The sequence below is a fragment of the Bombus pyrosoma genome, linkage group LG12 (genome assembly GCF_014825855.1).
Source record: "Bombus pyrosoma isolate SC7728 linkage group LG12, ASM1482585v1, whole genome shotgun sequence".
NCBI classification, from domain to species: domain Eukaryota; kingdom Metazoa; phylum Arthropoda; class Insecta; order Hymenoptera; family Apidae; genus Bombus; species Bombus pyrosoma.
In genome coordinates this window covers 2,920,674-2,936,758 of record NC_057781.1, presented here as the reverse complement: position 1 = coordinate 2,936,758, position 16,085 = coordinate 2,920,674, and the positions used below count along the sequence as shown (strand labels likewise).

Sequence of the window (16,085 nt, the reverse complement as noted above, 5' to 3'; positions counted from 1 at the left end):
GCGAGGAAAATGTTCGATATTCTTAAAAATCCTACTTATAAATCCTATTTATGTAGCAATAAACCTATCTCATGAAAGGGATGGTTTCCCAAGTTGAAAAATAATAAACCCCAACGTAATAGACAGTAATCCAGAAAAGAGCAGGTCACTGGGGATGTTAGTATTACTGAACTCCATACGAGGGAATCTCTAGGTCGTGAAATCCGAATTTTACTACCCTATAACCACGGAAACAGCTACAGACTACGGAGTCTGCAGTAAAATCTTGACCTTCGCGGTCACCAGATCGAAGGTCCATACCCGTATCATTCTGAACTCGCTGAACCTCGAAAACCATTCCAAGGTTGTGCACTCTGATCTTAAACTACAATGGTGTCGTAAAGCATGCTCGTATCACTCAAAATCCTCAGGGGAAAATAGCGGATGCAATAAGTTCCGGTTCATAGAGCATATTTAGTGTATTCCAATCTCGAGAAGCTGTAGAGGTCGATTTTCCGGTTTTGGGAGATTTGCGGTGAAAAGTTTGGTCTCGCGGAGATGCAGAGGGTGCCTTTCGATTTCTGAGAAGTCCAGAGTGTGTCTTCTGGTTTTGCCATGAACCAGAGGCTAAGTTTCTTGGTCTTAACCTAGTTTGCGATAGACTCCCTATTCTTGGTGTGGTCCGACGCAAATTCTTAGACCTGTGAGTGATTCATAATGCTTTAGATTAGGTTCTTCGACGTGAATTTTCTTTAGGAAACGAAGCATCTGTTAATGTATTCTCTGACAACTTCTAATCAATAATAATTATTCTGTGAATAATTTTTGGTCGGTAAAACATAGATTGAATAACACGCCTATGATCGATTAATTTGTATTGTCACTAATTTACAAGTATAAAGAGATTTTATAAGTAAAAAGCAATGACCATGTTATGATGTTTCACTGCTTCTGAACCAAGGGCTTTATTTACAAATATTACGTAACAAATTGTGGTCGATAAGTTCAGATTTCCAGTTTCTGTGTTAATTTTGAAACGGATCGCTTGCCGGCCAACCGCGGTCAGATTTTTAACAACAGTTATTTACTCATGCGGAACTGAACAACAGAATTAGGAGGTATATTGTCTTGCTTGCATAATTGCGTGCTCGATCGTTTCGTCACATTCCACGACGAAGAATTACGGAAACTGTATAATTTATCCAGCGAGCGTGGAACGTCTCCCGTTTGTTTCGCATACCTGATTACGTGTCAGATGTTGCTTCAGATGTTAGGATTTCTGTAACTCCGTTCACGAACTCTGTTTTCGTACGTGAAATTTCAGTGTGCAAACTGTACGCCGCGGAAAACTTGTGTCACCCAGTTGAGACATTGCTTGTATAATAGAACGAATCATATCTACGAAATGTCGACACAGCGAAGTTTCTGTCTTTGTTATCTCATATTATGCCACGTTGATCAAACCTAGTTCAATTCTAGATCTAACCTAATTCCTTTATTTTTATTGGCTGTCTTATATTTCATGCAATAATTCGTTTTACAATTGTCCAATTAATAAAATTTAGTAAGAGAATTATCATCTACAAATGTCTCATATATCTTTTTATCTTCTTTGTATTAAAATTAGATGCTGATTAAATTTAAAGTTTATGAAAGTAGCCATCGTTCTGTGAAAATGAAATGAAGGATTGTGAAGTAACACGATAATTTCATGGTACAATGATGAGATAATTGGAACAAGAGTTAAAATTGTACATATGAAACTTCATTTACTCGATTCAGTTACATCTGAAGTTATTTCTTTATTATCTCCCTCGGTTTAAGTGGTAGGGCAATGTTATTCTTTTTATAAATCTTGAAGAATCGATAATTATATTTTCCTGTGGAGAAAACGTAGAAACGACATTGCTCAATAATATCATTATTTTTAAACAATCTCGAGAGAAATCTGCCAACTTTCAATTTTTTCGTCTACGATCTTGCCACGCGGAAACGTTGACACGATATTTTTCCTTTCCTCGGGCTTTTCTAACGTCGGTTTTGTCCTTTGGAAGATTCAGTGTTCGTTGAAAGGCGAAGAGTTGACAAACTTCGCGATCTACTTCTTTGCCGGTAGGCAGCTTATTAAATCGGGACTGGAAACCACAGTGTGGAACCAGCGTTTCTTACATAGACGGTAGCTTGGTCTGGATAGAGGATTCCCGTTAATGCACGTTTTGTGCGAATTCAACGTCGTCTAGATTTCCTCGGCGGAAACTCCTCGGCGACCATAGGGAAAGGCAAATGCTTTACGAAACAGCGAATGGATCGCGCGTTAAAACCGGGAACGTTGAAACGCCCGACGGCTTCTAGTTTCGTCCATAAAAAGTGCCAGTTGCTTCTTTCCTTCTTTTGCTTTTTTCCTGCTTTTGCTTCTTTCCTCCTTCTGATTCTTTCTATTCTCTGTTTCGCGGGAACTCACTTGTTTTGTTTATACGTATTTCTTTTTCTTAATTCTCTTTATTTTTCCAGGACAATAAGCTTCTTAGAGATTCGAGAGTTATTACTTCTCCTTTAAACAGATTCATTCAGATTAATGAAATGAACCCTGCTATATTTCTTAGATAATTTTTCAACCCATAAAGTGTTTCTCTACTATTAATATGTTTATTAAATTCGGTTTGTTAAATCGCTAAAAATGTCTTGTGTAAATCGTGTACTATAATTCTTTCAAAATATCAGAAAAGGTATTAGTTACATATAAATTTGTAACATGTTTGAAAAAAACGATTGAATTTCCATTGATTTACAGTTTGTTTTTATCGGTGCAAATTATTGAAAAGTGGATTATTGAAAAGTACACATCCATATGCAATACAGAAGTCGACTATTAAGTGAGCTTTGAATTTCTTTAATTCGACTCTGCCAACCGATTATTCCAATGAAAATACCTTACGGCGATTAATAACTGACCAGAACGTTTAACAGCAAACATCGAACGATAGAGTTTACCGAAGCACGAGCTCATAACGTTTCGAAGTTCCTGTCGATTTTAATTAAAACGACTTCAACGGGATTCGTGTCTGATCGCAAACGGGGATATTAAAAGAGGTGGAAGGTACGTCTGATGAAAATGCTTCAGGCGTTCTGCCAGTCGTTTCTGCAAAAGGATGAACGAGTTCTTCCGCACTTTTATCAGGGGCTTTTTTTCCCTGTTAACTTCCATCCTGGATCAATTTTTCGCGATCACTCGTAAACCTCGAAGCTTTCGATCGTGATTTTAAGGTACAATCATTTTATCACAATTTTATTGGTAGGAAAAAAGGGAAAGCTAATCGAATTTTATTACCTTAACCTGAGAAATCATTAACGAAATTATTAAAACGTCCAAGAGTTATTTTCTCATTCAAAATGTTAGATTATAAAGAACTCATATTTAATATTATAACAATAATTTTATCAATGTGGTGTAATAAAATTATCTTTTTTCCTTCGTTGTGTATATCTGTCATATGATACCTTTATCAAAAATTTGAAATATAAATTTCATTACTTTTCTGTACTGCCCGGTTTCGTGTTACAAATGATATTTCTCTTCAACAACGAATATGTTCGATTTTATTTCATCAGTGGTGTTACGACATGAGTATGGGAAGAGTCTGGTGGACACATGCGTGAACGAAGTTATTGACTGGCTGAACCGTGATTCGCTATTTTATGTATTTTGTACGCGAATACCGCAGCATACTCCGTGCGAAACTAACATCTGTCCTCGAGAAATGTAACTACCTTCGAGCGATAGGTATTTTCGCGTTGTACGAGCATTGCCGATCGATGATGGAGAAAGCTGTCGAATATTATAGAAATATCGGATTAATATTTTCTAGGCAACACAATAGCCGACAACGTCTCTTTGTACAATTTGTTAAAATATTAATTAATACATTGTTGACCAGAGACATATCTGACGCATCGATACATCTTGTGTTATCCGATTATATTAATTTGTACAAAGAAATGCATTTGCATTAGAAAAAAAGCTATTGTTCAATGTCCGTGCAATGCTGAATTTATAACAAAATTTCTTCTTACCTTGACATTTTTCTGCCATTATTACAACCTGAAACAATCGCATGAATCCTATACACATATTCACGTTTGCCGAAACATAATAAATATTAGCTTGATTAATAAAGATAGCAGTTAGATAATGATCTTTTCACTAAGTGCGATCATCACGAGTTAAATAGGAAAAACGAGGAATAATCCTTCCTGTTTATAAAACAATAAATTCAGATATGTTTTCCGAGATAAAATGCGTTTATCATGTAATTCAGGAGAATTTCCAGCAAGAATGGCACAGCATATTTTACAGAACGTGTCTGTTTCGCCATATCAACGCGATATAACCGTGTGCTTTACCGCGAAACGTGCGCGATAAATTCTCTCCGTAAATTGTTAAATTAATTAGAAGGCTTTTTGTTGAAACGCACTATCATGGAAATTCACGTTCAGTCGACGTACTCGCCGGATTGATCCGTTTTTCGTTACTTCTAGCAGAGCAGCAGCGTGCACATCTCGTCCTGAAAATTAAAATCTCGATAGCATTCGATGCTCTCGATAAGCAACGCAGAAATAATGAAATCGCGCGCGAATCTATCAAGTGAATGAAAGTTGCAAAATACAAAGCCTTTTTGTCAATTATACGGCAACTGAACGAAGTCGTGCCATTCTTTTACACGACCATTTTTCGTCCATGTCCTACGCGTTTTCTTTCTCGTTCCAATAGTCTCGCTTTTCCTGCTGTTATTAACTTTTAATGAAAGCTATTGATTTTTCGTTTAACTCGAATGTGTTATTCATTCATTTTCATTACTGATTGGACCTGTATTTGGTTTGAATTAAATAAAGAAAGATATGTGAAAACAGCGTTGCAGTCTTCAAAATGTTTGTCAATGAAATTGTTGCTAATTACTTTTTTATACAAACGTATGGAACAATATCTCTTACGAGTAATTTTAGATTTTTTATTTAATTTTAAGTTCCAAATAACACGCAGCAATTTTCAACTGTTCTGCGATTGAAAAGTAAATTGAATTATCTTGATATTCTTAATTTTCCATCCAAAATTATATATATATATTTTTTTACAATAAAATCATGTTTTTAAAAAACTAAGGTTAACAGATTGATTCTGCTCCTAGATTCGTTTGAAAGGAGAAATTTTCTAGGCAGTGTATTAACGAAACAAACGACAGAAAATATTTAGACAGATGATAGGTGTATTGTATAAAAAAAACCAGTTCTTACATACTTCTGAAATCAATTGAATAGGTCTAATTACAGACATCCTGTGCACGGTTCGCTTTTTAATTGATTAACGATGGATCTAACTGTGTACAAGCAATCGTAGACGTTTTCAGAAGGAGCCGGTATTTTAATTGAGATAAATACGTGTTAACCGTGAGGCCGGATCGCCACTTCCAAAGACAGACGTAATTACAAACGACTGGTTCAGTTGGAACCCGTGATAATATACAGGCTTTATCACGAGGAGCGATCCGCAGATGATTATTATTAATTAGCCAGAACCTCGTAATTGCACGTTTCTACCGACTGGAAATCCACTTGGAGTATCCTCTTTCTCTTTCATTATTTTGAAATATATTTACTCTCGTCGGGGCATTAATCAGGGAAATAACTGCCCAAGCAGTTTGAAACTGAGAAAGGAATCTCGTAGTCGCGATTGTCTTCGTCCGGCGAATCTTGTTACAGTGAGTCAAGGGAAAAGGAAGAAGATTGGAGATAGCAAATATAACCATCGAATCGCTTATAAGATAATATCCTTACGATACAGTATTTACTGATTACTATTATCTTCTATAACAGAGATTGTGTAACAACTTGTATCCTTTTATTATTGCTTAAAGTATTGATCGGAACTAGCAACGAGGGTATAGGATTTTAAATCGGCTTCTCACAATACAATTTTGGTGAAATGTCCAGCGAACAGCGATAAAACGGTGGAGAATGTACCGCTTCCGCGTGAATAGATTTAACGCTGTTTGCAGTCTATAAAATAGAAAATGTTCGACGGTTTATCTGAGTGTAAGATGTTCTGCAAAAAACGTTCGTTTCAAGTTGAAATAGTGATTAATCACAGCTTTTAAGTTGATGGAAGCTTTATGGCTCTCTTGCGACAGCGGGGAATAATTACCAGCGTTGAGTGTAGTTTTAAGTGGATTTAGGGATGAGATCGCGGAACTATGGCTTGGAGTATCGGTCAATCACGCCGAACTTCTTAGCCTGGGTCTAGGCTGTTTAAAACCACGCATTAATCACGGCATTAGAAAGTTCCTCTATTCAACTAAGTTCGTTTGTAACTATCTTTTTCACGCAAAATAGTCTATTACGATATCGAACTATACAATGAAGCGAACACGTGAAGCTACTTACGAATTAAAAGGAAATAGAGTGTTTATGCGTGTAAATGAATCAATTAAAAAGTTCGGCTATGAAATAAGTCGATATCGTTACATAATCCAAGTGTTAAGGCCGAATCGGCGAAACGATCACGGCGAATTTCTACAACATATTTATCGATACGATCACGCGATCGCCTTTGCATCCGGGATGTCTGTCGTAAAACGAAAAGCATCAATTCTACGATTGCGCGTAAAATATCCGAGGCTGTCGCGTTTATTCGTCCAACTTATTAATTTATGTCACGCAGTCGGGCGCCAGAAGTTGAGTTACGGCACGTTCTCACGAAAGGCGAGTTCATGATATCGGGCCTTGTCATATACCGGGAACGAAGATATAAATATCGTAATGGGGAGAAACGCATATTGAATCGTGATTATGTAATCGTAATTCGTTCGAATCGAACGTCGTTTTTTCAGTATCGCTGATCGAGATAAGGACAATGAAAATAGATCTATAGCGGGTAGGGTATGGTCCGCGAAAATGAATTTTACATTTTAACTTCGACACGGGAGCCGTTTTATTTATTCAAAATTATTTAAAATCATACGATCCGTAAAAGTATGGACGACGTTCTTGGGTGTTACGCAAGTGCAACAAATTACGTGCGTGCGTTGTCATAAAAAGAAATTCACGAGACGATTCTGATGATGCTTCGTTGCGTCTGAATAACCACGACACTGTACGTAAGTACTTGCGTATATACGGTAACGACGTCGACACGTAACGCCACACAGAAGGGTGAATATCCTGTAAAGCTTATTCTCAGAATAATCGTTTGACCCGTCTACCGGAGAGATACCCGTTTTCCAATAATTTAAACCGCATACCGTGTAATTTACGATCGATCCCGGACACTTTATTTTCATAGCGTAATTATAGCAGTTCGAACGATGATTTAATAAGTCGAGAGCTCGAGGGAATTTTAAACGCCGCAGAATTACGTAAATGCGTGTCTTAAATCATACATCGTCCATCCTGTGCTATTCATAATTATAAGGATCGATACCAGTAATAAAGAAGGTCTTTCTATAAATATTCCATAATGGTTAGAAACTTTGATTACGTACATCGTGTAACTATGATATCGATTATAGATCTTTCAAAATCCGTGCGCCTGCGCGCGCTTTTACTGTCCTGGCGCGCAACTTAGAGGATGTGCGCATGCGTCCATCTAATTCGCAATTAATACGTCGCCATAGTTTGTGGACAGTGACAGAAAATTTCAACTCGTGAAAATAAAAACTCGTGAATAATACATCTCCTGCACAACGTATTAGTTAATTAATACATTAAAAGTACATTATAAATCGATTCTTCGATCTTGTGAGCTTCGGTAACAACACAGTTATCGTGAAAGTACTTCAAAATTTTATACGGTGTTTATGTTGACATCTCATTTACACACAAATTGATTAATATGTCGCAAAGCTCATCGTGTGTCGATTGTTCTATCCCGTGAAGTTCCGCAATTAAACAGCTGTTCTCGAACTGTACGTTAGATTGGCATTTCCCCTATACACAAATCAATTAATATGTATGCTGCAAAGCACACCATGCATCGATTGCTGTATCCCGTAAAGTTCCGCAACGGCACCAGCTGTTCTGAAACTGTAAGTTAGATTGGCATTTCTCCTATACATAAATCGATTAATATGTATATTGCAAAACACACCATATACCGATTGTTCTATCCCGTAAAGTTCTGTAAGAACATTGTGATATTCTAGGTTAGATTACCATTTCCCCTCTACATAAATCGAGTAATATTTTGCAAAGCGTACCGCGTATCTACTGCACGATTCCGTGAAATTCAGTAACGAAACAGTTCTCGTCAAATTTGTACAGTGTTTATAGGTATTATAGGTTGTAATAATGTCTCTCTTAGAGGGTCAGCTACTATATTGTAAGTTAATCTGAAGTATGTGTGTGTGACGATAGTATGGATACTTCTATATACATATATATGCATTATTTGCTGGGCAACGACCTCCATAAAGGCAAACGTAAGATACAGCCTTCTTTATACGTTATTGGCTTCCGAATAGCAATCGAGCTAACGATAATTCTGTTTGCCTAGGGCTTCCAGCGTCCGCGGACCTGATTCGCCCCTGAGCTCGGATCTGGCGCTTGATAAGCCTCGTCCCATACCATCACCCAGGTAAGCTACTTTGCGATTGCAGCCTTTTCTCATCCTTTGAAAGCGAATGAAAAACCTCGACCTCGATTTGCCGCGTAATAAACACGGGTTAATTGGAAAACTTGGCCAGGCAGTGTCGAAGGACTTCGTTTCTCACGGTCGGGGCTGTTCATTTTCCTGAAGGGCTTCGACCTACATTAAGGAGAGGCTATGATGTATCTATATACGTAACTGTGCTCTTAGTATATGATTCATGGAAGTAATTTAAAAGATTATGTTCGTAATCTATACATAATATATTCCGTGTTCAGCCAGATGTGTTCATTTTCAAAAGAGCGTAATTCAGAAATAATACAAAAGTCATGTCCCAAGTGACTTCGACGCTGTCAATAACATTTGTCGGATTAATTTACTACAATCATATTATCATTATGAAGTATTATCCTCTGGAATACATAGGATTCAATTGAAAATTCGTATCAAGCAACGACGGAAGCTTCGGAATTGTATTAATTCAATTAGTTGAAAGGCAACTGGTTCTTTGCCGATTTAATTTCATCGTATTTGCGTTCGAAGTGCTAATAAACCGTAGTTCCTGAAGCATACTCAGGAAATTCTATTTTTAACCGTGCTGGTACATTTCATTCTCTACCCACCGAGATTCACCCCTCGACGAAGGCTTGACGTTCGATAAGCCTGGCAACAATAAACCATTCGCCGTGCACACTGAAACGCCTATTTTATTTACTCGTCGACACGTGATATTTCGAGCCCTTGGCTCTGTCAACTACGGCGGAATCGAACCCCCGTGAACTCTTGTTCGCCACCTGACGAGAGAGAGAGAGAGAGAGAAAGAGAGAGATATTCACCCTATCGCATTTCCCGGCTAAACCACTTATTATCAAGCATCCACGTAGCTTTCCTTTGTTTTGTCGCTCTTCTTCTCTTTTTCCTGGCTCATGTGTGTTTCGCTTTGCCCGTGAGCACAGCGAGAGAGCAGTAAAAAAGAAAAAGAATATAGAAAGAAAGGAAAGGAAAATTCCATGGCGAGAATATGAAAACGACGAGACGCGAGAGACTCGAAAGCAGTCATAATTAGAGGGTAACTCGTTCCACCGTCTAATTAGAATATGTTGCTGATTTTCAATAGCGTATGGATTATTCTGCGGAGAAAAAGAATAGTGAAACTTGTTTCGTAGCTAGAGTTGCAATGTATTAGTTAAGTTTTAATATTGATTCTTATTTATTGAGGTTTTTCTTTTTCATATAAAAGTTTGGAAATTTATTTGAGAAATTCAAGTGACGATAAGGAATTTTTTATTCAGATTCATTTTTGTCATGGGCAAAGTAAAACATACGTTAGAAAATCACTCTCTGTTGTAAATCTTATTCCAGACGATTAATGTTCGAAGTTTATCAAAATTGCACAGTTTCGCTTGCAAATTTTGGTCGGCCAGTAGCCAGTTAACAATCCAATGGATCGTGTACGCCTAAGCATTACCCTCGAAATTCTCCTCGAAATATTTGCACGATCGTTTCGCGTGGTTGCATCATTCGCATAACTTACAGTGCTATTTGTGTTCATCAATTCAGCTGACCTAGTGCTAGCAGGTCAGTTGTAAAATAGCTTCGTCGAGTGTCACAGTACGATATTGTAAATTGAAAAAATTTCATTCTTCTTTGGAATATTAAAACGTCGTGCTGTTCTTTTTCATCGAAAAATTTCTCAGCGCAAACACATTTTTCATTGTATTCAAGCTATTATTAAATATTTCAGAAATTGGAACGTGACATAAATATTTGCTATTGGATGAACATTTCGATCAAATGTTGGCAGATATAAATGATTATTTGAGTTCGAATAAACGATCATCATAAAATTTACGGGATTTCAACTTTTCCTGGCTCTATTACAATCTGAAATCGGCACTGCGCTTTATCACGTTCAATTTCACGTCAGTCCAAATTCGATGGAAACTTTTACGATGATTCAGCGTAAATGATAAAAAGTCACTTTATACGCTTTTTAAAAACCAATATCCTTGGTGTATTTTTCTTTTTTTTTTTTTTTTTATTAAAGCATAATAATGTGGTTTGTGGGCAGAGAGTGTTATTGGTTTTATGCTCTCTTGAAACATCCATGAATCCACGATAAACCGATTACTCATTCTCTCGTCCACGAAATTACGATTTCATGTTATGTCGGTGCACGGTCTTTCTGCTTTTTCAGATTTCCATAAATATTTCGTCTTCTCCTGTTATTGTGGCTTTATTAATAAATCATCTCGTAAATGCGCCTTTCAAATAACGTGAAATTCGATAATGGACTTTAATTTTCCTTGAAAGTATAATATGTACATGTGATGTACATGCTAGAGATATATCAATACATATTTTAATACGGTTAATAGCATAATATCAAAGTCTCGGTCTGTCAGTTACTATTGTTGTCACGATAGTAAAACGTTTTTAATAGACGTAAGATGTAAGTTTCTATAGAATGGCGTCCGATAAACGTGTGAAAATGGATGTGCCATTAGTCGATCTCTTTGTAATTGTATCAAAGTTGAGCCTTCGTAAGATTACTGTCGTTGATACGCAAATGCACTCCTCGTATAATCGGCGCCAAGCGTGAACGAATAATCAACCAAATGGCTTTGTCAGCGTTTAAGTTGCTTGGTTAAGTCGGTCAGTTTTCCGGTTGCTCAATAATCGCGCGTTGCATTGAAATGCACGTATAAAACTGGTGTAATGCATTAGGTGATGTCAGAGTGTTCTACAAAATATTACAATCGCATCCGTGAGAATTAGGCCGTCGTTCACTGTTAAAAAGCTTTCCATAGAAAACGTTGGAAATAATTTCAAAATTAAATCAACAAGATTGGATTCGTTATTAAAAAAAAAAATTAAAAATAGAAATAGAATGAACTTGGAACCTAATAAAAAAGCAGGGATACACGTTTCATTTGACACATAAGTGCTCAAAACTTTAAACTTTTTCTCAGCTGCAATGCAATAGAGTGAAGTGCTAGTTACGTAACTCATGGAACAGGTCCAACTTGACCTCAATCTCTAAAGTACACGAATTGGTACGTTTTACCTGATTAAAAAATGCAACCCTACTTAGGTTTGATGCCTTAACAAATTAACCTGTTACACAAATTTAACCCGGAAAATTTAATATACACAGTCCCTGCTTCTTCTAGTCAAACTTTGAGTTTCTTTTCTAGCGTGTTTCGTGAGTATAAATTTATTAAAATGTTATAACAAAAATATGAGATATACAGAGGACGGTAACTTAAGGTTACTATGGTACAAGATGAAAATTGCTTAATAATTAATATCATCGCTTCTTCAGAATCTTCGCCATTTTTGTTAAAACAAGAATAACAAATTCTTATTTGATATGGCTTACAAATAAGAATTTGAAAATTCCTTACAAATAAGAATCTAATGGTTAATATCAATTGGTTTTCGAGAATATTGTTTTCTTTATGTATCGCATTTTTATTACAATTTTTGTAAAAATTTCAAATTATTAATGTTCATTTAACATCTTCTTATCTACAAGTACTTAAAGAACATGTTGAAATAGCTTGGCCATAAGAAACTTTTCGCTCTGTATAATAAATTCAATACTGATTCACAATTCTTTGCGAAGCTGTGACTTCAATGAAATAAACAGGAAAATTAAACGAGTTCACTGACACGAGCGCAAATGCCAGTTACAAAAATGTTACGAAACCCGTTGCTAATGAAACTCATTCGCTCGCAAGAAAGACGTTATGCGTTAATTCAGTAAAGTATCGCGTGCATCGCCGCGCCGGCGCAATGTTAGACCTAAAGTTGCGAAACATTTTTACTCGGTTGAGCTCACGTTACAAAAGGCAGAAAAAGAGAGAATTGCGTATGCACTGTCCTTTTAGTCATGATGTGCCGTGAGCGTCTGCCGTGAAAATTCAACTAGCGGTAATGTAATTTCCTCCCCGTGGTTTTTATCTCATCGACCAGAACGGCAGCGGTTTTAATCGTCGTCGCGACCTCATCAAGAAACCTTCCCCGTAACGTAATCGAGGTTCTACGACCACTATATTGTCAACATCGTTTTTATTTAATATGAACTAATTCTGTTAATTAATTCTACCTACGTACACAGTCTCACGAAAGTATTCTATTTTATTCTAAGTTTGTAGATACTATTTATTTATTTCTATTATTATGCGTATTCTACGGAACGTATTCCAAAATTATCATTGCTTTAAGACTGTCATGATTATATCGGTGAAGTTTAAAACCAATTTGGAGATATATTTAGAAATTACAAGATATTCAGTTCAAGTGTAATGTATTTCATAAAGATCATCAAAGTGTTGAAATAGCTAACGATGCACCATATTAATAAACCTTAGTATTCAATGGGATCATATTTAACACTTTACTATTACTTTGTTTTAAGATAACTATTGATACTGTATATTAATTTTTTATTAAATATATGTTTGCAATAAATATCTTGTAATTTCTGTATACATCTTTAGGTTGATTTGAAAACCAATGTAAGAATGACAATCGTGTCGCAATACGATGCTAGTGAGCGACAAATACATACAATATATTCATAGAAGCTTTCTATAACAAGTGTTTAAATACTTTCGCGAGCTAGTGAATACGGTTTCCATATCACCGATGAATCGGATTGCTCTTTTTCCCCATTACGCGTACGCAGTACATAAAATCAATAAGTGGGTCGTTTTGCATTTCAAATTTCCGATTGATAATCGTATCGTCTACTATCTTCTATTTGGTTTCCAAAGCAAGTATTTTGCAAATTTTCATTTACCAATTTGAATTTCAACGAGCCTCGAGTCAGCTAGCGGTCAGATTTATTCCCTTAAATTGGCGATTCAATCCTGGTCGAATACTTTTAGAACTGTTGGCGCGTTTTCGCGGTTCGTTTACTCTCTGCGAGGACAGAAACGAATGGAATATTAAATCATTGGAGATCATACGCGCGCAAAAGCGTACGTTCCGTTTTATCGAAAAACGGCAGGGAGAAGAATGCATCGCCGATGGACGATTAAACGCCAGTCGATTTTTAATTTCGTTAGTCTGCAGTTTCATCGATAAATGTCCCGATTAAAAGCAGCTTTCACCTCGGCGCGATCAATTCGATTCGCCTCGAAATTCTCGCCGCGTACGAATTATCCGTATTCACGTGCAAATTTACAATATCTCTTGTTCGAATTGGTTGCTCATTAGCTCGTGATTCATTGTTCGGGCTACTTAGCTAACGATTTAAATTCCTCGTGAGGAGACTTTCACCGGAAACCTGCGGCTCCTTCTCTGTTAGCAGCTCTCGTTCTAGAATTTAAGTTGAAAACTCCATCTGGATTTGCAACCCTCTAACAGTGGCGCGTCTTTACCGACTGTTGCAGACAAATTCACCCCCTGTACGGGGAGAAAGCCGGGCTCCTAGGCTACTGCGACCCGCTCGGTAACGCAGAGAATTTTCCACCAGCCCCGAACATCGTCGTCGAGGGTGGCAGAATCGAGTTTGTCCGCCCCTCGCAGGATGGCACCACGACACCCCGTAGGAACACCATGTCTCGTGGCTCGCAGACCTTCAACGACGAGTCCGAGAAGTCTGACCCTGCGAAGGTAAGTGGATCCTCCTTCGTTTTCCATCGGTCGTTCAACTTGCACCCGCCCGTTTTTCACGCGACCGTTTGCTTAGACACTGTGTTTACACAACTCATTCGGACTGGAGAACTCGACCAACCGAGTGAACCACGACGACATTGGTTAGTACTTACGAAAATCACCACCGAATTTTTACTTCTTTTTAAAAGGGCAAACAAAAGGAAGATGACGGAATCTCGGTTGAATAAATAGAAATTGGTTAGACTGTAGTGCACGTCCGCGTGTCTGTGAAACGGTTTCTTTGATTTGTCTTCGTATGTTACATGCTGCTGGAAATAAGCGAGGATCAGCTGTTTAAATGGCCTTTGTCGCTCGGTTAAGAGGCAAATATTTTAAGAGCTTCAAGAAGAGAAAAGAACTCGAGTTGTTTCGATACATCGAAACAGTTATTTCTTTGCCGATACTACGTTAGTTTGAACTCTTTCCAGCTGAGTTTGTTATATTATTTATCGAAGGATAAGATAAGCCACTCACCTGGCACGTCACTGGTTATAATTATTAAATTGAATAAAATAATGCAGCCTTTTGATGAATTTTTTAACGAGATGCATATGAAGATTACGTTAGGATTTTTATTGACTTTTTTATTTTTATGTCACCGCGTGATAATGTTCATATTAACGTTAGCAATGCTAACAATTCGTTTAATGTTTAAAGTCCATTAGCCGTCAGCTCGTGAAAGGGTTGAATACTGTGTAATCTTTAATTGATGTCGCGTCGGCGTTTCTTAATGCGGTCCAGTGCTGTTCGCAGCTTGACAAATCGCATTTCTTCGACCCACTCAACCATGAATTCAGTTAGCTGTGTTTTTGATGGGGTTGAAACGCGCGCTGATTTTTGTTGAACACCCTTAAATCCTTCATGTTGTATTCATTAGACGTAACCATAATGGAATAAGTCGTAACGTGTGAAAATACTGTAACCATCGTCTAACGACAGCTTAGCAACGCGTCTGAAATCAACGTAGCTCGTTAGTTTCTAGTCGAAATATCGCATTAAATCCTTCTGTCCTTTCTTTCATTATTAATGTTCTTTTAATTTCCAACTGACAACACACGATAATTATATTACGCTTTCTACGTCTTAAAAAAAAGCGGTATATTCATTAAATTTAAAATTCCTTCTCCGCTCCTTGATTATATGCTTTTACGTTTTCTCTTCTTTTCTTTCGTTTCCACTGTAAGCATCATATAGCTACGTATTTAGAATTATGAGCCATAATTTTCCTCTCGTCAGAAATGAGACATAATTTCTCTCTCACCAGAAGTTAGTCATATAATTAGAAATGAGTAATGGGTATAACGTTTGCACTTATCTGTCATATTATACCAAAAGAAACGACCAATATTTTATAAAATCGTAATTAACAGAAAAGCAATGCTATTTCATATTCCATTCGATAAGAAAGTATGAAAATTCACAGGATAATAGTTCAGACGGATCGGACGCGTGATTTAACCCTCAAATTGCGCTGAGATTTCATTAATTGGCTATATAACTTTTCCAACTGACTTCATTTTAGCGCCACCATTTAGCTTCGTTCGAAAAACAGTCACGTTTAATCAAATGATCTTGGAAACGTTGTCGCGACCGCCGCAATTCGACTGGAAATTTTCGCCCTGTTCTTTCTCGCCATTCGGACGTCACTCGAATCGGGGGAAAAGTGCGCGCAGATTCCTGCCGAACCCTTTAACCCTTCATGTTGTATTCATTAGACGTAATTGATTTTCTCGATAGGGCGTAGCGCAGGATTTCCATATTAAATTGGAGCGAGCAGCAGGCGACAGCGAACGTTCGCACCCGC

General features: G+C 37.2%; 1 protein-coding gene across 13 annotated transcripts in view; it reads left to right on the top strand.

Moving 5' to 3' along the window:
• LOC122573649 overlaps window positions 1–16,085 on the top strand; it is a 391,847-nt gene that overhangs the window by 161,903 nt on the left and 213,859 nt on the right. For all 13 annotated transcript variants that reach the window (XR_006318791.1, XM_043740306.1, XM_043740304.1 and 10 more), the window contains 2 exons: window positions 8,522–8,602; window positions 14,017–14,239. Coding sequence is in view for 12 of the 13 variants with exons in the window: in XM_043740306.1 (XP_043596241.1) it covers window positions 8,522–8,602; window positions 14,017–14,239 (304 nt within the window). In the remaining variant the exon portion in view is untranslated. The remainder of the gene's footprint in view (window positions 1–8,521; window positions 8,603–14,016; window positions 14,240–16,085) is intronic.